Source organism: Myxine glutinosa, chromosome 3 (assembly GCF_964187855.1).
Source record: "Myxine glutinosa chromosome 3, kmMyxGlut1.1, whole genome shotgun sequence".
In the NCBI taxonomy this organism is placed as follows: Eukaryota; Metazoa; Chordata; class Myxini; order Myxiniformes; family Myxinidae; genus Myxine; species Myxine glutinosa.
The window spans coordinates 38,493,426-38,518,049 of NC_136263.1; the positions used below are offsets into that span (position 1 = coordinate 38,493,426).

General features: G+C 46.6%; 1 protein-coding gene across 6 annotated transcripts in view; it reads right to left on the reverse strand.

The window, feature by feature from the left end:
- The window catches only part of KIF11 (kinesin family member 11), a 211,824-nt gene that overhangs the window by 102,889 nt on the left and 84,311 nt on the right, over nt 1-24,624 (reverse strand). For all 6 annotated transcript variants that reach the window (XM_078773905.1, XM_078773908.1, XM_078773907.1 and 3 more), the window contains exon 14: nt 20,925-21,113. In XM_078773905.1, the coding sequence (XP_078630031.1) occupies nt 20,925-21,113 (189 nt within the window). The remainder of the gene's footprint in view (nt 1-20,924; nt 21,114-24,624) is intronic.

The following is a 24,624-nucleotide window of genomic DNA, read 5'->3' on the forward strand; positions in this document are numbered from 1 at the left end:
AGCAACTGTGGCAGCTGACTATGCCTTGATACACAGGATGGGGTTCCACAAACCTAACTTCCCGTCTAGAGTTAGCCAGGGGAGTTACGGAAAATCAGGATCAGAGAACAAATATTCATGGAGGCGGCCAAGAGAGGACTATGGGGACAAATCTGATACCGTGCCTTTTAGGGATCAGATGACTGCAGTTCCAAGACATACCTATCTTCCGGGGGGCCCGAGGCAGACCACGAGTTTTTCCTCCGGGCCGACTTGCGCTTTTTGGAAGAAACCTAGGCATTTGATGTCCCAATGTTACACCCTGAAAAGGAAAAATCAGGAGCGGAGTCAAACTAGTGCAACTCCGAATGCATTGGCCAATGCGAGAAATCGTCCTTGGAGGACAGTGCCTTGTGAAGGTTCCCTTGCCAAAGTTACGGCATCACAGAACGACCTTGTCCAAGAGGGTTACAAACCTTTTATTTCAGAGGGGTTTGTGTCACTGGATGGAGACTTAACGAACCAGAGACCTGTTAGGGTATTGAGGGACACAGGAGCACATCAATCTTTGATGCTTGAAGGCATTCTGCCATTGTCAGAGAAGATGGCAACTGGTGTTAGTGTTCTTTTACAGGGGGTTAGTGGCTATGTTAAAGCTCCTCTTCATGTCATCCATTTGAAGTCTGATTTGGTGTCAGGACCGGTCACCGTAAGTTTACAAGCCACTCTTCCTGTAGAGGGAATCTCTTTTATTATCGGGAATGATTTGGCCGGTGGTCGAGTTTCTGGCAATCCGATGTTGGTTGAAAAGCCCAGTATGGAAAATAACACCACACAGTTGGAGCAGGAGATTCCGGGTATCTTTCCATCCTGTGCAGTGACTCGTGCTATGGGTAAGAAGCGCTCTGAAGAGAAGGAGAAGGAAGGCGATGTGGATTTGGGTTCCTTAGAGGTATTGGAGGAAAATTCTGAAAGAGGTAATAGGAAAGGGAGTGACATCAAGGAACTTAAGGAAAATGTGGCATCTGGAACAAAAGAGGAAATGGAGTGTCCGTCGGAGACATCTGGGAACGAGGTTGAACAAACGGTGCTGGTCCGAAAGAGACTTGTTGAAGAACAACACGGAGATTCGGAGAACCGGAGTTTGATTGATAAAGCCGTCACAGAGAGAGAGGCTATGAAGATACCTGTTGGTTACTTCATGAAAGGGGAAATACTCATGAGAAAATGGAGACCACCGGAGGTGCCAGCAAACGATGAGTGGAAAGATCATTCCCAAATTGTGGTGCCACCGCCATACCGGAAGGAGATATTGAGTTTGGCGCATGAGACACCTTTGGCCGGGCACCTTGGAGTGAACAAGACCTTTGACAGAATATTGGTACATTTTTTCTGGCCAGGATTGCGACGTGATGTGGCGGAGTTCTGTAAATCTTGCCATTCTTGCCAGCTGGTGGGAAAACCTAATCAGAAAGTCCCATCCGCACCTTTAAAACCAATTCCAGCTTTTGAAGAGCCATTCAGCCGAGTCATTATTGACTGTCGGCCCTTTACCTAAAACTAAGGCTGGACATCAGTATTTGCTGACCATCATGTGTGCTTCCACAAGGTTCCCAGAGGCAGTGCCTCTTAGAAAAAATACTGCGGCAGTTATTGCGAAGGCCTTGATTAAATTTTTCACTTTGGTTGGCCTACCTAAGGTCATCCAGTCTGATCAGGGTTCCAATTTCATGTCAACGCTTTTTCAGCAAGTGGTACACCTGTTGGGAGTGGAGCAAGTAAGATCAAGTACTTACCATCCCGAGAGCCAAGGGGCCTTGGAAAGGTTTCACCAGACATTGAAGAATATGATCAGAACGTATTGTTTTGAATGTGACAAGGATTGGGTTGAAGGAATACCCTTATTGTTGTTTGCTACGAGGGAATCTGTTCAGGAGTCATTGGGATTCAGTCCTTTTGAACTTGTGTTTGGACACTCAGTGCGAGGACCATTGAAATTGGTGTAAGAACAGTGGCTACAGGAGGAGTCACAGTCAACAGTGGTGGAGTATGTGTCAACGGTTAGGCACAGATTGGCAAAGGCTTGTGAAGTTGCGAGAAGAAACTTGAAAGTGACACAGGATAAAATGAAAGAGACATGACAAGAAATCTCAGATAAGAAATTTCAGTCCTGGGGACCGAGTGTTAGTGTTGCTTCCTGTTCCAGGTCAGCCACTACAGGCTAGATATTTCGGTCCCAATGCAATCGAAAGGAGGGTTAATGAAAGAGATTACGTGGTGACAACCGACGGAAAAGACCGACGGAAAAAGCGGCAGCTGTGTCATGTCAACCGACTGAAGAAATATTATGAGAGGAAGGCTGTGGGGAAAATGGTTCCTGTCTCACCTGTCTCACCTGCAGTCAGGGTGCAAGAGAATCCAGAGGTTGAGGCCGGTGTGAAGTTTGATAACTGATGACCAGGCTTGTCCCAGATTGACGAACTCGGAAGTGTTGAGTCATTTCGATGAGAAATTAGGTCATTTGATGAGGGACCAACAAGGACAACTATCCAGCCTAATTTTTGAGTTTGCACATTTGTTCACAGATGTACCTGGTCGTACTGACTTGGTATATCATGATATTGAGGTGGGGAAAGCCACTCCTGTGAAGCAACACCCCTATTGGATGAACCCTGTGAAGATGGAGTATCTTCAGAAGGAGGTTCAGTATATGTTGGAGAATGACATCATCGAACCAAGCAGCAGTGAATGGAGCTCACCATGTGTGTTGGTTCCAAAACCCGATGGCAGTTTTCGCTGTTGTACGGATTTAAAACGAGTTAATGCAGTGGCCAAGACCGACTCATATCCCATCCCGAGGATTGATGACTGTATTGATAGAATAGGCCCAGCTAAATTTGTAACTAAATTTGACTTGCTGAAAGGGTATTGGCAGATTCCTCTTACTGATAGAGCCAAGGAAATCTCAGCTTTAGTCACACCAAATGGGTTGTATCAGTACAAGGTTCTTCCCTTTGGATTGAAAAATGGGCCTGCTACATTTCAACGGCTGATTAATAAGCTTATTGCAGACCTTGAAGGGGTGGAGGCTTATCTGGATGATGTCATCATCCACACTATGACCATGGAAGATCATATTAAACAAATTCATGCATTTTTCAAGAAACTGACCGAGGCAGGGTTGACCATCAACTTATCTAAGAGTGAGTTTGTAAAAGCACATGTGGTGTTCCTCGGCCATGTAGTAGGTCAGGGTCAGATGCAACCAGTGACAGCCAAGATAGAAGCCATTGATCATCACTTCCGGGTTCGGTTGCGAGAGGACGCTGGCGTTGCATATTCGCCGCTTCTCCGACTGGATGGATGTACAGGGTCTGCTTCTACTTTTCTGACCTGACATCTCACACCTGTCCTGCCTTTTCACACCCGCACGTGCCGCGTGTTCTCCGGCTGGATAACGGAATCTGCTTTTGATGGTACGGAATACGGAATCGAAAGGCCCGCTCCCGTTGTTTGTGGCCGTGGCCTTGTTTGCCGGTGGCCTTGTGGTCTTGGTGGCCTTGTGTGCCGCTGTGGTCTTGATTAGCGGCTGCAGTCGTTTGCCGCTGCGTTTGCCGCTGCGTTTGCCGCTTTGCCTCCTCGACCTTGGCCTCGTACTCGTCCCTTCGCTCCTGCCTGGCATGGCTCTGAAGTACTCCGCCGCAAGGCTTCTTCTGCTCAATACCCGCTCCACCCCATCATGCATCTCTGCCATCAAATCAAATGGACTCCTCCGACGACCCAGGTACATTCACCGTGGCTCCGGTCGCAAGTTTGTTTATTTGCAATCAGGTCACTCCATCCCCGTCCTCTGGTCGGCTCAGCGCACTCTCACTCTTCGTCCCAGCGCACCTGGTCACAGCAACCCACACGATCGCACCTCTTGCCTACGAACCCTGGCTAAATCACCTGAATTCATCCCTGCTGTTCAAAACAACATCAAGCTCACCCTGTTCAACACCCGGTCCCTCAACAATAAATGCCTCATCCTGAACGAATACATCCTGGATAACAAACTGGACTTTCTCTGTCTCACCGAAACCTGGCAACAACCTCTGGACTACTACACACTCAACCTCACCACACCCAATGGATATTCCTACGTCAATAAACCACGCTCGGAGGGCCGAGGTGGTGGAATTGCCGTTATCCACCGTCAAGACATCAAGACCAACCTCATCTCCATCTCATCTGCTCCATCATTTGAACACCTGGCTTTAAAACTCTCTGGTCACACGCAGTCAGTCATGGCTGTCGTCTACCGCCCTCCCAAACCACACCCATCATTCCTGTCTGACTTCTCCTACTTTCTGACCCAGCTATGTTCCCTCTCCCCCTCAATCCTCCTCCTTGGTGATTTCAATATCCACATGGACTCCACTGACTCCACAATAACCACTGACTTCACTGATTTACTCACCTGCTTTAACCTCACTCAACATGTCGACTTTCCTACCCATATCCGTGGTCACATTTTGGACCTTGTCTGCTCCACTGGATTAAATTTGCACCATCTCTATGGCTCCGACCTCACCCTCTCTGACCACTTAGCCATCACTCTGACCATCAACATCCCCGCCCCAACACCAAGGCATTATCGCACAATCAACTTCCGTAAGCTAAACGCTCTTTCACCTACCTCATTCTCATCCACCCTCTCTGAAAAAATGTCCACTTCTCCCTTCATTGACCTCCACACCCCTTCCGACCTCACTGACTACTACAACCACACTCTCTCCTCCTGCCTTGACCAGCTTGCGCCTGTAAAAACCAAAACAGTTTCTTTCACCCATTCTGCTCCCTGGTTTACCCCTGAACTCCACCTGATGAAAACTCGTGCTCGCCAACTTGAAAGACTCCGCAATAAAACGGGTCTCACAGTTCACTCCCAAGCCTACAAGGACCACATACAACACTACAAAGATGCCCTCTCCCGCGCCCGCTCTGCCTACTACTCTCAAATTATCCACTCTGGCTCCGGAAACCCAAAAGCACTCTTCTCGACAATAAACAAACTCCTCCGCCCCCTGAACACCACCACCCAGTCATTCACAGTAGACAACTGCATCTCCTTCCTCTCTTTCTTCCAACGCAAAATTGACAACATCTACAACAGCTTGACCACCGCCGCACCCGCTCCCCCTCCAACCACCTGCCCCCCCTTGTCCTGCCATCCCCTGTCTCGGTTCTCCCCAATCTCTCCTACTGACCTCTCTGAACTCCTCATAGGAATGAAAACTGCCACCTGCACTCTTGACCCCATCCCCTCCAGCTTTGTCAAAGCCTCCCTCCCTGCTCTCTCTCCACTTATCATTGCAACAATAAACTCCTCCCTGTCTACAGGCATCGTCCCACCTTCCCTCAAAATTGCTGCTGTTACCCCCATTCTAAAAAAACCTGGTCTAAACCCTGACACCCTAAACAACTTCAGACCCATCTCCAACCTACCCTTTCTGTCAAAAGTTTTGGAACACGCTGTAGCCACTCAACTCAAACATCATCTCTCTGCCAATAACTTGTATGAAACATTCCAATCCGGATTCCGCTCCAACCACAGTACTGAAACTGCTCTCCTCAAAATCACCAACGACCTTCTCCTCTCCTCTGACGCTGGCAACCTCAACATTCTCGTCCTCCTCGACCTCAGCGCTGCCTTTGACACCATCGATCACACTATCCTCCTCACCCGACTTGAATCCACCTTTAACGTCACCGGCACTGCCCTCTCTTGGATTAAATCATACCTCTCTGACAGATGCCAGTTCATCTCCATCAATAACTGCAAATCCCCCACTGCTCCCCTCCCCCAAGGTTCAGTTCTTGGCCCCCTCCTCTTCATCCTTTACCTGTCCCCGCTCGGTCACTTAATCCGCCGTCATGGTCTCCAATTCCACTGCTTCGCCGATGACATCCAGCTTTTCATCTCCACCAAGTCCGTCTCCACCGACACCCACTCTATCCTGACAAACTGCATCACTGAAATAAAATCCTGGCTTCAAATCAACTTCCTCAAGCTTAACTGTGATAAATCTGAAATAATCATCATTGGCCCAAAAACGCTCACAAAATCCACCCATAACTTTGCCCTCAACATCGACGGTATCCCAGTATCCACCTCCCCTCACATCCGGAATCTTGGCGTCATCTTTGACCAAACCCTTTCCTTCGACAAATACACTAAACAGATCACAAAGTCAGCCTTCTTTCACCTGAAAAACATTGCCCGTCTCCGCTCATCCCTCTCCTCCACGGCTGCAGAAACCCTCATCCACGCCTTCATCACCTCCCGTCTGGACTACTGCAATAGCCTCCTCTATGGTTCACCCTCAAAAATCACCAATAAACTCCAATACATTCAGAACTCCGCTGCCCGTCTACTCACTCATTCCCGGACCCGTGACCACATCACCCCCGTCCTTTACAAGCTTCACTGGCTCCCCATCCCCCAGAGAATCCAGTACAAAATCCTCCTCTTGACATACAAAGCCCTCCATAACCTGGCCCCATCCTACCTGGCTGACCTCCTCTCCAGACACACTCCCACCCGCAACCTCCGCTCTGCTGGTACCAACCTCCTGACCCCCTCCATCCGGACCAAATTCAGATCCTGGGGGGACAGGGCCTTCTCCATCGCTGCTCCCACCCTCTGGAACTCACTACCTCACACCATCAGAGACTCCTCCTCACTCACCACATTCAAAACATCACTAAAGACCCACCTGTTCAACGCTGCATTCAACATTCAACCCACAGCATTTAACCCCTGACTATCTCTTCTCCTTCTCCCTCCTTTTGCTTTAAATATTTCCCTATTGATTCTTGTCTTGTCTTTTTGATTCTTGTCTTATATATATGCTGTATATCGCTGCTGTTTGTTTTCTTGATTCTTGTCTTTTTGCAATTGTTGTTTTCATGTATTGTTATGCATTATGTTTTCCACTCTGTCAAAGCGCCTTTGGGCTTCTGGAAAAGCGCTATACAAAATAAATGAATTATTATTATTATTATTATTATTATTATTGATCGCTTCCAAGCTCCAAAAGGGAAGAAGGAGCTTATGAGATTCTTGGGTATGGCTGGTTGGTACCGGCGGTTCTGCAGGAATTTTTCTGATGTGGTAGCCCCTTTAACGAATTTGCTGAGGAAAGAGACCACGTTTATTTGGGATGACAAATGTCAAGCTGCCTTTGCCCACGTCAAAGCGATATTAATGATATCAAAGCGAATGATATCTTTGATATCATTCAAAGCGAATGATATCAAAGCTCTCCTGTCCTAGCAGCCCCGGATTTTCAAGAACCATTCAAGTTGGCCATTGATGCAAGTGATGTGGGGGCTGGGGCAGTTCTATTACAGGAAGATGAGGATGGAGTGGATCACCTGGTGTGCTACTATTCCAAAAAGTTTAACAAACACCAGGCAAATTATGCCACCGTGGAAAAAGAGACCCTTGCTCTCCTGCTAGCGCTTCAGCATTATGAGGTGTATCTGGGAACTACTACCTTTCCTATAAAAGTCTTCACTGATCACAACCCCTTAACCTTCATTCAAAAAATGAAAAATAAAAATCAGAGGTTGATGAGATGGAGTTTGGCTTTGCAGGAGTTCAACTTGGAAATTGAGCATGTAAAGGGCAGGGACAATGTCATTGCTGATGCTTTATCCAGAGTGAACTAACTTTGGAAATTCCTGTAGGTTGTTTGGAAGTTTTGTTGCTTTATTTTGGGGAATATTAATTATTGTTGCTCAATGTGAATTGATCATTTGGGAGTGAGTTTTCCTTTTGTTTGTTAAAAGAGTTTTTGCATGCAAAGAAAGTTTTCACTATGTTCCAACTTTCTTTCTTGAGGGGGGGGAAGTGTTACGGATTCATCACTTCCGTTGTTGTGGTTCTCATCCACTAAGCATTTTTGGTTGCATGTACTAATATTGTTATCGTTTAGGTGAAATAGATAACTGTTTTCGAAAGGTAAAAAAAGTTAGTGTTTTAAAAGAAATCGGAAACCAGATCGGGCACCGGACGAAGAGGAAGAAGAAGAGGAGGAAAAGGAGGCGGAGCAAGTGAGGTCGGAGAAGGAGCCGAGCTGCGTTGAGGTTTTGAGCAAATGCTGGCGAACGGGGGTCACGAGTGAACTTTGGGTTTCCTGGGAAAGGGATTCCTGTGATAGAGTTGTTATAGCTGTGACAGATAAACCTGCGTGACAGGTTTTGCGGTTGATTCCGAAGAGAATCATTGGAGTGCCGTTACGTCTCGAGAACGGACCGTTGGCCATTTTGCCTTGCGCCTGATTCCGCATCGCTCCAGGTTTTTCACCGCGCTTCAACCATTTCACCGCATCCAGACGTTAACCTGGTGTGTGTGTGTATAACGTGGATTTTGAGTGTGAATTTGGGGTTCGCCGATTGGGAGCCGTTGAACGTCCATACCCGAAGGTGTGATTTCCCAGCCTCCTCTTGAGGACACTTTTGCCCATCTTTGGCAGTGTGACTGTCAACCGAGCGGGATTCTGGTCTCGATACAACATTGTTCTGACGATCACTGGAGCGTGGATCGACTTTGGCTTGAAGCCGGGACAGAGACATTGGGAATGTTATTTTCGCTCACTTGGAGCACAGTGAGTTATATTGTACGAAACTGATGGTACCATCATAGGAATGATATACAGTCATGTGAAAAAGTAAGTACACCCCATGTAAAGTTTTGACTTTTTCAACATATATCAACATACAGATATTTGTTCTTCATTTCAACAATATTGATAGATAAAGGTGATATAAGATAAGAAATATCATGAAACGTTTACATTTTGTAGTCCATTGTATAATTTAAATAAACATAAATGCAAATTTCGCATGTGGAAAAAGTAAGTACACCCCATTAAATGTTTTAAAAATCTTTTTAACATATGTGGACATATCAATATTTGATCTTCATTTAAACAGTATCTATAGATAAAGGTGATCTAATTGAACAAAAAACAATGAACGATTGACTTTGCAATAATGTATTCAACAAAAAATTGTTGCACAGCATGCACAGCTCATTTCAAATCCCCCCACAACATCTCGATGGGATTTAGATCCGGGCTTTGACTTGGCCATTCCAGAACCCTCCATTTCTTTCTTTTCAGCCATTCCTTGGTGGATGTACTGGTATGTTTAGGGTCATTGTCATGTTGCAAGGTCCACCTTCGGTTGAGCTTCAACTTTCCAACAGATGGCCTCACATTATCCTCAAGCACCCTCTGGTACAATGAAGAATTCAGTGGATTATATGATGGTGAGCTGCCCAGGGCCTGATGCAGCAAAGCTGCCGCAAACCATAATATTTCCACCACCATGCTTTACAGTTGCTATCGGGTTCTTGTGGTCAAATGCTGTCTTTGGTTTTCGCCAAACATGTCTTCTGGTACTGTGGCCAAATAGCTCTATCGTTGACTCATCTGTCCAGAGCACATTGTTCCAGAAGTGTTGGTCTTTGCCTCGGTGTTCATTGGCAAACTTTAGTCTTGCCATGATGTTCTTTCTGGACAGAAAAGGTTTCCTCCTGGCACACCTCCCATGGAGATCAAATTTGTGCAGCCTCTTTCTAATGGTAAACTAGTGCACTTTGACATCAACAGTGGCAAGAGCTACCTGTCGGTCCCATGATGACATTCTGGGGTTCTTAGAGACTTCTTTCAGCATCTTGCGGTCTGCTCTCGGGCTGAACTTGCTGGGGAGGCCTGGCCTGATAAAGTTGGCAGTTGTTTGGAATCTTCTCCACTTGTAGATGATCTTCCGGACAGTCGAATGATTGATTTCAAATCGGGATGGGACTCCACTTTTTAAATCCCTTCCCAGACTCGTAGGCATCTATATCCTTCTTTCTGAAGGCCTCGGAGAGCTCTTTTGATCTAGGCATGGTGACGCCGCACACTTCAACAACAAACAACACAACAACATGCATTTTAAAGACCATTTTCCCTGCTAGAGCGGGGGTTAGCCTTGCGGTCCCCATGACAATCTTCTCCATTTTGCCCTATTTTCTGCATCTCTCCTTGTTAACCCCCTTGCCCGCATTTCTTCTTCCACCATCTTTAGCCAAGTCTTTCTCGGTCTTCCCCGCCTTCTACTTCCTTCTACATTCATTTCCATCACTCTTCTCAAACAGTCACTTTCATCCTTCCTCAACACATGACCAAACCATCTCAACCTGTTCCTCTTCACAGCATCAATCACAGGCTATATTCCCATCATCTTTCGCAATTCATCATTTGTCTTCCTCTCTCTCAACGATACTCCGCACATCCGTCGAACCATTCGCATTTCCACCCTTTCCAACCTTCGTTGCTGCTCTACGTTCATTACCCATGTCTCGCTCCCATAAATCATAACACTTCTCACACATGCAGCATACACCTTTCCCTTCACCTTCAACGACACTCCCCTCATCATCAGCACGCCACTCAATTCCCGAAACTTCTTCCATGCACATCTCACTCGAGCAACCGTTGCCGAGTCTGATCCACCTTCTCCATTCAGCATGTCTCCGAGGTAGTGTTATGAATTCCGGGTTTATGGGGGTTACAATTCAGGTCATTTCTTATTAATGTATATTCTATTAAAGGTTGTTGTGATTAAAGGGTCAGGAGCCCTTCTGGGAAAAACGAGACCGGAAACGGGATCGTGAAGAAGAGGAGGAGGAGAAGGAAGGGCGGCCATCTTAAGCTTCGAGAGCTCCGACGCGAGCGGAGGCGATCGTTACCTACTTTGGAACGGAGTTGGAAAAGCCCGTCTGGCGAGAGGAGTTACCTGCGCGGGGTGATTGATTGTCGGTTACGTGTCAAGGTGCCGTGTGGTCCTGGAAGGAACCAAGCGCCCGGTGCTGTTCGCCTCGACGCCTACGAGGGCGTGTACGGGTCGCACCTTGGGCCTGGCGCGCGAAAGAGATTGGAAGGAGACGGTTGAGAGTTGAGACTGCAGCTCGAGACCGAGCCGCCGAACGTGAAGGACAAGGGAACCGTGCCTCTGTGACCCGAAGTCCGCGCGTCAGGGGAGCGCCGGATTACTGCGGAACCTGCGAATTCGGGTATCCTCGCTGAGGTTGTCGAGTATCCTCACTCCCAGCCCCGGATTGGAATCGGACATAGACTCCCCGATCGCTGGATCGACTCGACGTCACCTGGGAGGCGTGCAGGATTCGGACATTGCTTCCCCGATCGCTGGATCGACTCGACGTCACCTGGGAGGCGTGCAGAGACATTGGGGGCAAGGGCCGTGAGTGTTGCCAAGACTGTTGTGGGTTAAGGTGGCGCCAACTATACTATAGATAAGGATTGTATGGAAGTGCTGTAAACGCATTGTGATTCCTGTGCGGGATTTGGGAATATATTGAGGTTTGTTCGTAACCCTTGGTGTGGACTCGTTATTGATTGACTTATTTTCACACAAGGACCATACATCTTTCTGCCGGGGCTCCCCTCGAGGTTGACCCCGTAACAGAATTGGGGGCTCGTCCAAATTACAATTTGCGGATTCGCAATTGGGTCTACGTCCGGGATCTATAAAATTTTCTAAATTTTAGTCCGGGAAAGAATTCCCAAGAGTGGGAACTTTTCCAACGTTCCCAAAATTGTTTTTCTCTGCCGACAAAACAACAACAAAAAAAACACAATAGCAATAATAGTAATACTGTTGCTTTTCTTTGTTGGAAATTTCTGGGGTGAAGGTTAACAGGTGTTACCAGTAGTCACCATGGCGTTTGTGACACAGAACTTTGTGGTAACCCCTAGTGAGGCACAGTTCCGAGCATTACTAAAATCGGACCTCTTGAAATTGGCCAAACATTTTAACTTGGAGGTCCGAACTAATTTGAGGAAGGCAGAGTTGCAGACCACGGTGATAGTCTATGGTGGGATTAGGAACATGGGACGAGTTAGCCTGGGAGTGGCTACCCGAAAAACCAGAAGACGTTGAGCTCCAGAAACTGGAGTTGCAATTACGGAGCCAGGAACGGATCAAAGAAGAAGAAAGGAAAGCAGAAAAGGAAAGAGCAGAAGAAGAAAGGAAAGCAGAAAAGGAAAGAGCAGAAGAAGAAAGGAAAGCAGAAAAGGAAAGAGCAGAAGAAGAAAGGAAAGCAGAAAAGGAAAGAGCAGAAGAAGAAAGGAAAGCAGAAAAGGAAAGAGCAGAAGAAGAAAGGAAAGCAGAAAACGAAAGATCAGAAGAGGAAAGGAAAGCAGAAGAGAGGAGAGAAGAGAAACAAGCAGAAGAAAGGAGAGTGGAACGAGAACTCCAGGACAGGTTAGAAAGGATGAAAACAGAGGAAAGGAAAGCAGAAAAGGAAAGATCAGAAGAGGAAAGGAAAGCAGAAGAGAGGAGAGAAGAGAAACAAGCAGAGGAAAGGAGAGTGGAATGAGAACTCCAGGAAAGGTTAGAAGGGAGAAAAGCAGAGGAGAGGAGAGCTGCAAGGGAACTCGAAGCAGAGGAGAGAAAAGCCGAAAGGGAATTAAAGGAACGTGACATGGCGCTTCAGCAAGAAATTAAATTCAAGGAGCTGGAGCTAATGAGAGAACGGGGAGAGGTACCACCCTTGCTGACTGGGCCGACACCTTGCCAGAACACCTGGGATGTGGGCAGACATGTGAGGCTGGTTCCACCCTTCAGTGAAAAGGAGGTCGCTAAATTTTTTCCACACTTTGAGAAAGTGGCTCGACAGTTAAACTGGCCGGAGGAGGCCTGGACCACACTAGTGCAAAGTGTACTGGTGGGTAAAGCTCAAGATATTTATTCGGCGCTACCAACGGACCAATGTGCAGATTATGAGGTATTGAAGAAGCACATTCTCAAAGCCTATGAGTTGGTTCCTGAAGCTTACCAGCAAAAATTCAGGAATGCCAGGAAGAGGGAGAGTGAGACCCATGTGGAGTTTGCCAGAGTGAAAGAAAACATGTTTGATCGGTGGTGTGAGTCAAAAGGAGTCGGGAAAGACTTCGAAATATTGCGTGACTTGATCCTGGTGGAGGAATTTCAACAGTGTGTCCACGAGGACATCAAAGTGTACCTGCAGGAAAAGAAAGTACCAAAGTTGTGGGACGCAGCCACCATGGCAGATGATTATGCCTTAACACACCGGATAGGGGTCCACAAACCTAACTCCTCGCCTAGACCTCAGCAGGGGAGTTATGGAACACCCGGTGCGGAGAACGACAATACATGGCGGCGGCCTCGAGAGGATTATGGGGACAACTCTGATACCCCAACTGTTCGAAATCAGGGGGCTACGGGCCCAAGACAAACTTATTTCCCGGGGGGCCCGAAGCAGACCACGAGTTTTTCCTCCGGGCCTACTTGCGCCTTTTGCAAAAAACCTGGACACTTGATGTCCAGTTGTTACCTCATGAAAAGGGACAACCCAGAGCGGAGTCCGACGAGTACAACTCCGAATGCGATGGCAAACGTAAGAAATTGCCCACAGAAGAGTTACCAACCATTTATTTATGAGGGGTTTGTCTCACTAGAGGGAGCCTCGACTAACCCAAGACCTGTTAGGGTATTGAGGGACACAGGAGCCCATCAATCCTTAATGCTTGAAGGCATTTTGCCATTGTCAAAGAGTACAGCAACTGGTGATAGTGTTCGGTTGCAAGGGATCGGTGGCTGTGTTAGTGCGCCACTTCATGTCATCCATTTGGAATCCGATTTGGTGTCAGGACCGGTCACTGTCGGTTTACAAGCCACGCTTCCTGTAGAGGGAGTATCTGTGGTTATCGGGAATGATTTGGCCAGGGGGCAAGTTTATGGTAACCCGAGGGTTGGTAAAGAGCACAGCAGGGAAAATAACACCACACCAGCTAGGAATGGCGACAAAAGTACCAAGTTATTTGTAGGGGGGCTGAACTTCAAAACAGAGGAAGAAGTTTTGACCTCTGTCTTCGACAGATATGGGCCGCTGGTGGAAGTGCGGTTGGTAAAAGACAGGGAAACGCAACGGTCAAGAGGGTTTGGCTTTGTCACGTTTGCAAGCACAAAAGACGCCAGAGAGGCAGAGAAGAATTGGAATGGTAAGGATTTGGAGGGTCGGACCATAACAGTAGGGAAGGCATTTCGTAGGCGTCGAGAGGTCTACAGAAGAGGACAACTTGGCGGTAGTTTTGGTGTTGGCAGCAGCCGATATTACTATGGAGGCTCCCAGAGTTACGGCACCTCCCGAAAGAATGATCGTCAGAGCACTGGCCGAGAAGGAGACCGCCAGTCAGGTAACGGCTGGGACAAGGGGTCCCACCGTAACGGTTAGGAGTTCGGAGAAGTTGAAGCACTATATACGGTGGAGCCGCCGAGCCTGGGCTCCTACACGGACTAACCGTGAACGCCACGTTCTTAAAGGCGTCCATGTAATGAACTTTCCTCCCCGGACTAACCGTGAACTCCACATTCCTTAAGGCGTCCATGTAGTGAATACTCAGCTGGGCCTCCCGAAAAAGTGCTATCGAGAGGTTTAACTTTGGGGCTTTGGTCACCACCTCTTAACCGTCATTCAAGAGAAACTAGAAGTTGTTGACGCTTGGTCCAGAGTGAATTACCTTTGGAATCTCTGGGGGTTTTGTGAAATTGTGTTGCTTTATTTTTAAGTGATAATTGTGCCCGGGGGGGAACTGATGATTTGGGGGTGTGAGTTATCTGGTTTGTTTATCAAAGTTGGCCTGCAAAGAAAGCTTCCAATGGGTTCAAACTTTCTTTCTTGAAGGGGGGGAGTGTTACGAATTCCGGGTTTATGGGGGTTACAATTCAGGTCATTTCTTATTAATGTATATTCTATTAAAGGTTGTTGTGATTAAAGGGTCAGGAGCCCTTCTGGGAAAAACGAGACCGGAAACGGGATCGTGAAGAAGAGGAGGAGGAGAAGGAAGGGCGGCCATCTTAAGCTTCGAGAGCTCCGACGCGAGCGGAGGCGATCGTTACCTACTTTGGAACGGAGTTGGAAAAGCCCGTCTGGCAAGAGGAGTTACCTGCGCGGGGTGATTGATTGCCGGTTACGTGTCAAGATGCCGTGTGGTCCTGGAAGGAACCAAGTGCCCGGCGCTGTTCGCCTCGACGCCTACGAGGGCGTGTACGGGTCGCACCTTGGGCCTGGCGCGCGAAAGAGATTGGAAGGAGACGGTTGAGAGTTGAGACTGCAGCTCAAGACCGAGCCGCCGAACGTGAAGGACAAGGGAACCGTGCCTCTGTGAACCGAAGTCCGCGCGTCAGGGGAGCGCCAGATTACTGCGGAACCTGCGAAGTCGGGTATCCTCGCTGAGGTTGTCGAGTATCCTCACTCCCAGCCCCGGATTGGAATCGGACATAGATTCCCCGATCGCTGGATCGACTCGACGTCACCTGGGAGGCGTGCAGGATTCGGACATTGCTTCCCCGATCGCTGGATCGACTCGACGTCACCTGGGAACAGTGCAGAGACATTGGGGGCAAGGGCCGTGAGTGTTGCAAACACTGTTGTGGGTTAAGGTGGCGCCACCTATACTAGAGATAAGGATTGTATGGAAGTGCTGTAAACGCATTGTGATTCCTGTGCGGGATTTGGGAATATATTGGGGTTTGTTCGTAACCCTTGGTGTGGACTCGCTATTGACTTATTTTCACCCAAGAACCATACATCTTTCTGCCGGGGCTCCCTTCGAGGTTGACCCCGTAACAGTAGCAAAATGTTTTCACACCTTCCAGCTTCACGCCGTCTCCAAGATCCAACTCAACATTTCCTCCATCTGCAGCTCCCTCTGTGTACACCTTACATTTGAATGTAGCTGCCACACTGGTTAATGACCCTCTCAGACCACTACATTTTTGATGAACCCACTCAGCGCACATTGTACACTGAATGGAGTTCACTCCGACACCCTTCCTACACATAGCACAGGGCCACTTCCCAGTTCTTTCCACCTCACCACATGCTTTACCACTTGCCATCACCTTCGTCTTTCCGATATTCACCTTCAGACCTTTTGTCTCCATACATTCCTTCCACGTGTTCATCTTTTCCTTCAGTCCATCCATACTTTCCGCAATCAACACCAGATCATCTGCATACAACAACTCCCACGGTAAACCCTCCTTTACGTTCTGAGCCAGCACCTCCATCACAGCTACAAATAGTAGTGGACTTAGTACCGACCCCTGATGCACTCCCACCTTCACCTCAAACTCATCACTGTTCCCGTCCTTCGTCCTTACAGCTGTGCGAGCTCTTTTCTACATTGCCATCACTAATCTGATCAACCATTCCTCCACTCCTAACTTCCTCAATGCCCATGTCAATACTTTGCGTGGAACCCGATCGAATGCTTTCTCCAGATCAACAAACCCAAGAAACAACTTCTTCCTCTTCTCCATGTACTTCTCCTGCAACTGCCTCACAATGAAAAGCGCGTTTGTCATTCCTCTTCCTGGCATGAATCCAAACTGCATTTCGTCGACCTTCACTTTCTTCCTTATCCTCCTCTCCAACACCCTTTCCAATACCTTCATTCCATGCTCCAATAACTATCGCTCGGTACGAGCCACACTCCAGAGGGTCACCTTTCCCCTTGTATAGAGGGACGAGGGTACTCAGTTCCCAATCCACTGGAATGCGGCCTTCTTTCACCACCAGATTACAGATCTCTGTCATTCTCTTCACACCCCAACTTCCTGCTGCCTTCAACATATCTCCCACAACTCCCATCGGCCCTCCCGCTTTTCTACCCTTCATTGCTTTTATCGCTTCCTCAACTTCCTTCTCAGTCATCTTCTCTGATGGTCCTAAAACTGGGTTACTCTCTATGTTGCCATCCCATTCATTGTCTGTATTCAGCAGCATTTCCATATATCTTTTCCATCTTCCTTTAATTCCATCTGGGTCGATAACGATTTGTCCCACTTCATCCTTCAAGCAACTCACCCCTATCACATCACACCTCTCTTTCGCTATCTGCTTTGCAATCCTGAATAACGCTCTCTGACCCTCTTCCGAATCCACACGTTCTCCGAACATTTTCCTCCATGCCTCCTGCGCCTTTGCTATCTCTTTCTTTGCAGCCTTCCTGGCTGCCTTATAACTTTCATGCTCTGTTTCTGCTCCCGTACCCTTCGCCTTCTGCCACTCCTTGAACTTCTTCCTCTTCTCGTCAATCCTCTTTCCAACTTCATCATCCCCCCACCATGTTTCCGAGTGCCTCGGTGGTCCTTTTGTCCATCCACATACCTCACCAATGGCTCCCAACAGACTAGCTTTCATTGACATCCAACCACTTTCAAGCTCAAACACATCAACCTCTACCCTACTCAGCCTCTCTTTTAATGCCTCCCTTACTGTCACCTCTTTCAACCTCCACACCTTCATTCTCGGTTGGTACTTCACCCGCCGAGCTCTCCTCGCACCTTTCACCCTTACGTCGCAGACAACCAAGTGGTGCTGTGAAACAGCCTCCTCCCCCGGGATCACCTTTGTGTCCCGGAGGTGCCCCCTATCTCGCCTACACACCATCAGGTAGTCAACGGTTGTCGTCGACCCACCTGACGTGTATGTAACAAGCTTATTATCCTCTTTCTCGAACTGAGTATTACAAATCAACAAATCAGCTCCATCAGCAAACTCCAAAATCCTTTCACCTTCTCCATTTCTCACACCATATCCGTAACCCCCATGAACCCCGTCAAAACCATCCATACTCCTTCCCACATGTCCATTTAGGTCTCCTCCTACCACAACAACTTCCTCATCTTTCACGTTTTCCATCAGCTTCTCTATCGCACACAAGAACTTGTCCTTCTCTTCATCGCTTCGACCAACCTGCGGAGCATATCCCGAGATGACGTTCACCAAGAGCTTTCCAATCATCATTTTCACCATCATCAACCTATCACTCACTCTAGTCACACTCACCACACTGTCTACAAACTCCTCAGAAAACAGGACACCAACACCATTCACGCCCTCCAGGCACCCTTGCCACACAAACTTGTAGTTCTGTCCCTGCCTGCCCTTCACCATTCTCAAACCACTTCCCTTCCATCTCGTCTCTTGCACACAACATATGTCCACTCTTCTTCTGACCAATACTTCCACCACTTCTCCTGATCTCCCTGTCATTGTCCCTACATTCCATGTCCCAAACCTCAGAAACCGATCTCCACACTTCAACAACAAAGAGCAAACCAAACTAAATGTCTGAGGTTTAAATAAGACAGGTTCCTCCAAGATCCTCTCTAACGATGTTCTAATCATTTGCACCTGAGCTGGTGCACCCGATTCTAATTTTAGGTATTTGAAGTAGTGATAAATGTCGGGGTGTACTTACTTTTTCCACATGCGAAATTTGCATTTATGTTTATTTAAATTATACAATGGACTTCAAAATGTAAATGTTTTATGATATTTGTTATATTATATCACCTTTATCTATCAATATTGTTGAAATGAAGATCAAATCGCTGTATGTTAAAATATGTTGAAAAAGTCAAAACTTTACATGGGGTGTACTTACTTTTTCACGTGACTGTATTGGTTGTACAATTGATTAATATTATTATTGTACTGTTATTCTTGTGACCGTAATAATATGACCTTAATAAAATACTTGTTTGTTGGTAACAATTGGTGTGGTTTCACCATTGATCTTTGACACACCGAATAACACATCTTTCTGCCGTGACTCCTCTCGGGGCTCGGAGGTACACCGTGACCGGGGTTTGGGGAGGACCACGTAGCAGTCTCAGTGTGTGTGCGTCTCAGTGTGTGTGTCGCAGTGTGTGTGTGTGTGTCAGTGTGTGTGTGTCAGTGTGTGTGTGTGTGTGTGTGTGTCTCAGTGTGTGTGTGTGTCTCAGTGTGTGTGTGTGTGTGTGTCTCAGTGTGTGCGTGTGTGTCTCAGTGTGTGCGTGTGTGTCTCAGTGTGTGCGTGTGTGTCTCAGTGTGTGTGTGTGTGTCTCAGTGTGTGTGTGTGTGTGTGTCTCAGTGTGTGTGTGCATGTGTCAGTGTGTGTGTGCATGTGTGTGCATGTGTCATGTGTGTGTGTGCATGTGTCAGTGTGTGTGTGTGCGTGTGTCTCAGTGTGTGTGTGTGTCAGTGTGTGTGTGTCTCAGTGTGTGTGTGTGTGTCTCAGTGTGTGTGTGTGTGTCTCAGTGTGTGTGTGTGTGTCTCAGTGTGTGTGTGTGTCTCAGTGTGTGTGTGTGTGTGTGTCTCAGTGTGTGTGTGTGTGTCTCAGTGTGTGTGTGTGTCTCAGTGTGTGTGTGTGTGTCTCAGTGTGTGTGTGTGTCTCAGTGTGTGTGTGTGTCTCAGTGTGTGTGTGTGTGTGTCTCAGTGTGTGTGTGTGTCTCAGTGTGTGTGTGTGTCTCAGTGTGTGTGTGTGTCTCAGTGTGTGTGTGTGTCTCAGTGTGTGTGTCAGTGTGTGTGTCAGTGTGTGTGTCAGTGTGTGTGTCAGTGTGTGTGTGTCAGTGTGTGTGTGTCAGTGTGTGTGTGTCAGTGTGTCAGTGTGTGTGTGTCAGTGTGTGTGTGTCAGTGTGTGTGTGTCAGTGTGTGTGTGTCAGTGTGTGTGTGTCAGTGTGTGTGTGTCAGTGTGTGTGTGTCAGTGTGTGTGTGTCAGTGTGTGTGTGTCAGTGTGTGTGTGTCAGTGTGTGTGTGTCTGTGTGTGTGTGTCTGTGTGTGTGTGTCAGTGTGTGTGTGTCAGTGTGTGTGTGTCAGTGTGTGTGTGTCAGTGTGTGTGTCAGTGTGTGTGTCAGTGTGTGTGTCAGTGTGTGTGTCAGTGTGTGTGTCAGTGTGTGTGTCAGTGTGTGTGTCAGTGTGTGTGTCAGTGTGTCTCATTGGTTGTTATGTCCTTTTGTGGGTTTCAGGAGGTGGAACGGGGTCCTCCCAGGACCCAAAGTATCCATCTCCGCTTTGGTAAAGGATCTCGGTTCATGGACCAAGCTGTTCAACTTTTTCAGAGTTTTGTTCCAAGTGCTCTTTTCAGGATAGTCACCGAACTCCGGATTGCCTCCAGTTGTAGTTCATTTGTGGTAGTATTCCTGGGAATGGTTTTTAAATCTCAACGAGGTTCTTTATCATTCCTGTTGCTCCAATTATCACTGGAACAATTTTGATGCTCTTCAGCTTCCAAGAGCTCTTGACCTTATTTTTGAGGTCCTGGTATTTGGTCATTTTCTTGATTTCTGTGTTGTTTAAGCCAAAATCGCTGGGTACTGATATCTCAATCAGCAATGCTGTCTTTTCCTTTTTGTTCCTGAGTACAAGGTCCGGACGCAATGCTTTGTTTTCTATGTTCAGGCTCGATGGAATTATCAGGTCATACGTGAGCATGACGTCCTTATTTTCAATGATTGCCCTTGGTTCGTGTTTCCATGAGTTTTCGGTCCTGGGATGTTTAAATGTGCAGATATGCCAATGAATCACTTTGCATACTTTGTTGTGCCATTGTGTGTAAAGTTGTTCTGATAATAGTTGTTTGCATTCGGAGAGCAGGTGACTACTTTCTGTTTCTCTCTTGCAGAATCTACACTTGTCCATCTGGCAAAGTCCCGCCATGTTTTTAAATCCATTGTTGTAGTGTCCTCGATCTTGGGCATTTATTATGATTCGTTCACCGTGCCAGTTGAGCTGACCTCTTCTTTGCCATTCCAATGAGCCTTCTGTGATTTTTTTTGAAGTTTTGGTCTTTCTCTGAGTTTTATTAATTTCATCTCTTCTATTTTGTTGGCCAACTCTTCCAGTCTATTCCACTCTTCATCATCTTCACTATCCTCCTCTCCCTCATTCTGCTGCTCTAATAACAATCCTCCCATGACGCAAGTGAACTGCATGTCAGCACAACATTTGCTATAGTCCTGGGATTGACTCAATGGAATCAGAGCAAAATGTGGGTTAACAGGCAGGCACCCAACATCAAGGGATGAACACCAACCTGTACGGCTGTACCGTAGAGCTCCAGTTCGGTGCTCTTGTGCTCGGTCACTACAAAATCTGACAAGGCCAACTGATCACGGGTTGTATGCAGGTCCTGCTGTGTAACTTGAAGTTCCTGTTCACGCTTTTGCAGGCAAATGATTTGTTCATCAAGTTTCAGCTGGGTCGTACTGAACAAATCTGTAACCTGAACAAAATAAATAGGAAGGATAAAATTAATTAAAAACAAACAAAAAACAAAACAAATCTACATCGTTTGGAAATTCGAATCCATTTTGCGTTTTTGGTCAGGAAAAACAAAGTGTGTGCTGTATTACAATTACAAGTAGATATATGCCGGCAGCCCAGAGCATTTTGGTCAAACGAACAAGGTACCAATATCCGAGTACAGAAACATTTATTGTGTAACCCATCATATTCAGATATGGATGTCTGCCGGGGACCCCCTGCTGCGTGGGGCCCCTGGGGCCCAAAGAGGGGGGGGGGGGGCAAATAATGGGCTGGATCAAACATTGGGGGTACCACATGAAACCAAGTGGAAATCAACAGGTACATCTTACAGAGCACAGAATTACCACCACCAGACAAATTTTCCTCTGCATAGGCCCCCCCAGACACCCCTCAAAGGGCCCAGAAATTTGGGCTGGATTAAACATGAGAGGTACCACATGAAACCAAGTTAAAATGAACAATTACACTGTACTAAGTATAAAAAACCATTGCCAGACAGATTGTCTGCTGCATAAGGCCCGCCAGACACCCCCAAAAGTTGACCCCGTGGACACGATGGGATGGTATAATTGCAAGTAAGTTTAAATAAACAGGTACATCTCACAGAGTACAGAATGACCACTACCAGACAAATTTTCCTCTGCATAGAGAGTACCAGACAATCTGAGTCTGCACTTCCAAAGAGGGCGCCACAGCATGTGCAATGAGACATAGGTGGCAGCAGAGCTTTTAACATCTGCTTTGAGAGTCAACAATGGTCAAGGTCATGTCTTGTTGTTAAAGATAGAAGGATCTTCTTCGAGATGAATGTAAGTAAATTGAGGCTTATGAGCTAACATGTAAAATAGAATAATGGCATAATAGATTAGGCCTACTGTTAAAAAGTCATGGAAATGGCATGGAACTGTTTCTTGTGACTAAATGTATCTGATCAGATAATGAAAGCAGGTCTACTATATAATATAGGCCTAGGCTAGGCTATGCTCAGCTAGGCATGTGCACTTTTGCACAATTAGGCTACCTGATCGACATAGGTTGTTTAACCAGTCTTGGACAAAATATTCCAGGAACACAACACTCTTTTATTCTGCTTGTGACTGAAAGTCAACAGCAGCCATTTTGTAACAAACAACAAGACTAAACAATATGAACCAAGACAGGGTGGTATTATCAGCTTTGCAAGTTACACTGTACTACAGGTTTTCTCATAGGTTCATGATAATTTGGAGAGTGGATGGAGGTCCCAATACCATTTATGTGTCATCAAGTCTCATAGGTTAGCAATACATGAAACTCCCATAAGCCAAAAATTCTGAATTCTAAACACCAGTTTCATTCTGACTCCTATCAGCTGTTACCAGTAAAGTACAATGTTAAATAAGAAAAACACTGCACCCTGCCACCTTCACTTTCTGAAGGCCAGTTACCATGAGCTTGCTTAATGCCTTGAATCAATTACTGATCGCATCTACACACATTGGGAATCTCAATAAACAATGGAGCCTCTTGTGTAACCTTGGCCAAGGCAGTGTGATCAGTCACCTCTACGGTGTGTGTAGATACATTTAGACAGCAGCTTGGCAATGCAAAGGAAGGATCATTTCTTATGCTTTACCACAGACATTTGTTCAGCTTCAACTATTGTTTCAAGTGAGTTTTACTGTTTTGGACTTGGTTTTAATGCTGTTTTGATTTTAATTTGTAACTATCTTTGGTACTGTGTTTAGTCATGGTTTAGTCATACTTAGTTTAAATTTATAGAGTTTTATTTTTGTTACTGCATTTGACATAATATTTCGTGGTTTGGTTTAGCTGTGCTGATTCCATTCGTGGGTTTCTTTGTTCAAAGTTCTCAAATCGTTCTTTTCTGGCAATATTGTTTTTTTTTGGTTTTTTTTTTAGGTTACTTATATACATACCATTGTCCCTCTTATTTCTTCCTCGCGTAATTCGATCCTCAGATGTTGAGTCTTGAGCGAGTTCCCCCAGCATTTAGTTTTATTTGGTCTATTTAAGTGTTCCATTTTTCTGGGTGGAACAATACTCTTCCCAATATTTTAGAATTGTGTACATAATTTTGTCGGTGAACTTGCAGGCAGTGGCATAAATTGCCTGTTCACACCTCGTTCACTCATGATCAGATAAGGGAGAATATGTTGAAAAGTACTCCATCCCAAACCAGTCTGTACCAACCCAGGCAATAGCCACTAGTTTAGGCAATAGATACACCCACATACGTGAACTACGGAAGACTGTGAACTACGGATGGAAGGAAAAGAACGGGTGCTATACCCCAGACTGGTTCTTGGGACCTGCCCTGCCAGATTATCTTTTCCAGGAAAGGGAACAAGAGGGGGACAGTATAGAGGATCTCGAGAGTGACCAACAAGATATTGCTAATGTGTCTGACGATGATTCAAATTCCGAAAATGCTTGGAGTGATGACTCGGAAAGTGAAACAGAGATCTAACCCTCTCAAGAATCATAAGGATTTTCTGATAGTGATCTACTCATTGGATGCATTAAGCATATATATTGTAAATTCTGTTGGATGTCATGTAAAATAGATTTCACGTGGTATGTTTAATCTAGCCCAAATTTTGGGACCCTTTTGGGGGGGGGGGGGATCCGGCAGCCCTTATGTGGCAGACAATCGATAGATATATTGTACTTAATAGTAGATTGTAATTGATCATTTTAACTTGGTTGTATATTATGTGGTAGCTCCAATGTTTAATCCATCCCAAATTTGTGGACCCTTTTTAGGGGGTCTCTTGCAGTGGTCATTCTGTGCTCTGTGAGATGTACCTGTTGATTTCCACTTGGTTTCATGTGGTACTTTTGATACATGTTCTCGGCCAATTCTACCACAGTGCCCCCAGGGTCAACTTTTGGGGTGTGTCTGGCGGGCCTTATGCAGCAGACAATCTGTCTGGCGATGGGTTTTTTTATACTTAGTAGAGTGTAATTGTTCATTTTAACTTGGTTTCATGTGGTACCTCCTATGTTTAATCCAGCCCAAATTTTGGGACCCTTTGAGGAGGGTCTGGGGGGGGGGGGCCTATGCAGAGGCAAATTTGTCTGGCGGTGGTCACTCTGTGCTCTGTGAGATGTTCCTGTTGATTTCCACTTGGTTTCATGTGGTACCCCCAATGTTTGATCCAGCCCATTATTTGGCCCCCCTCTTTGGGCCCCAGGGGCCCCACGCAGCAGGGGGTCCCCGGCAGATATCTGAATATGTTAGGTTGCACAATAAATGTTTCTGTACTCGGATATTGGTACCTTGTTCGTTTGACCAAAATGCTCTGGGCTGCCGGCCTAATATTGTACACCGCCCCTCCCAATAATGTCTCCATGTGCTGGACAGTGGCATCGCTGGGCGTACCGGCAATGTTGCGTGCTGGAGGATATGTTATTTATTTGGAATGGGAGTGTACTTTGAATGTAGCTCTACTGGGTTTTTTGTT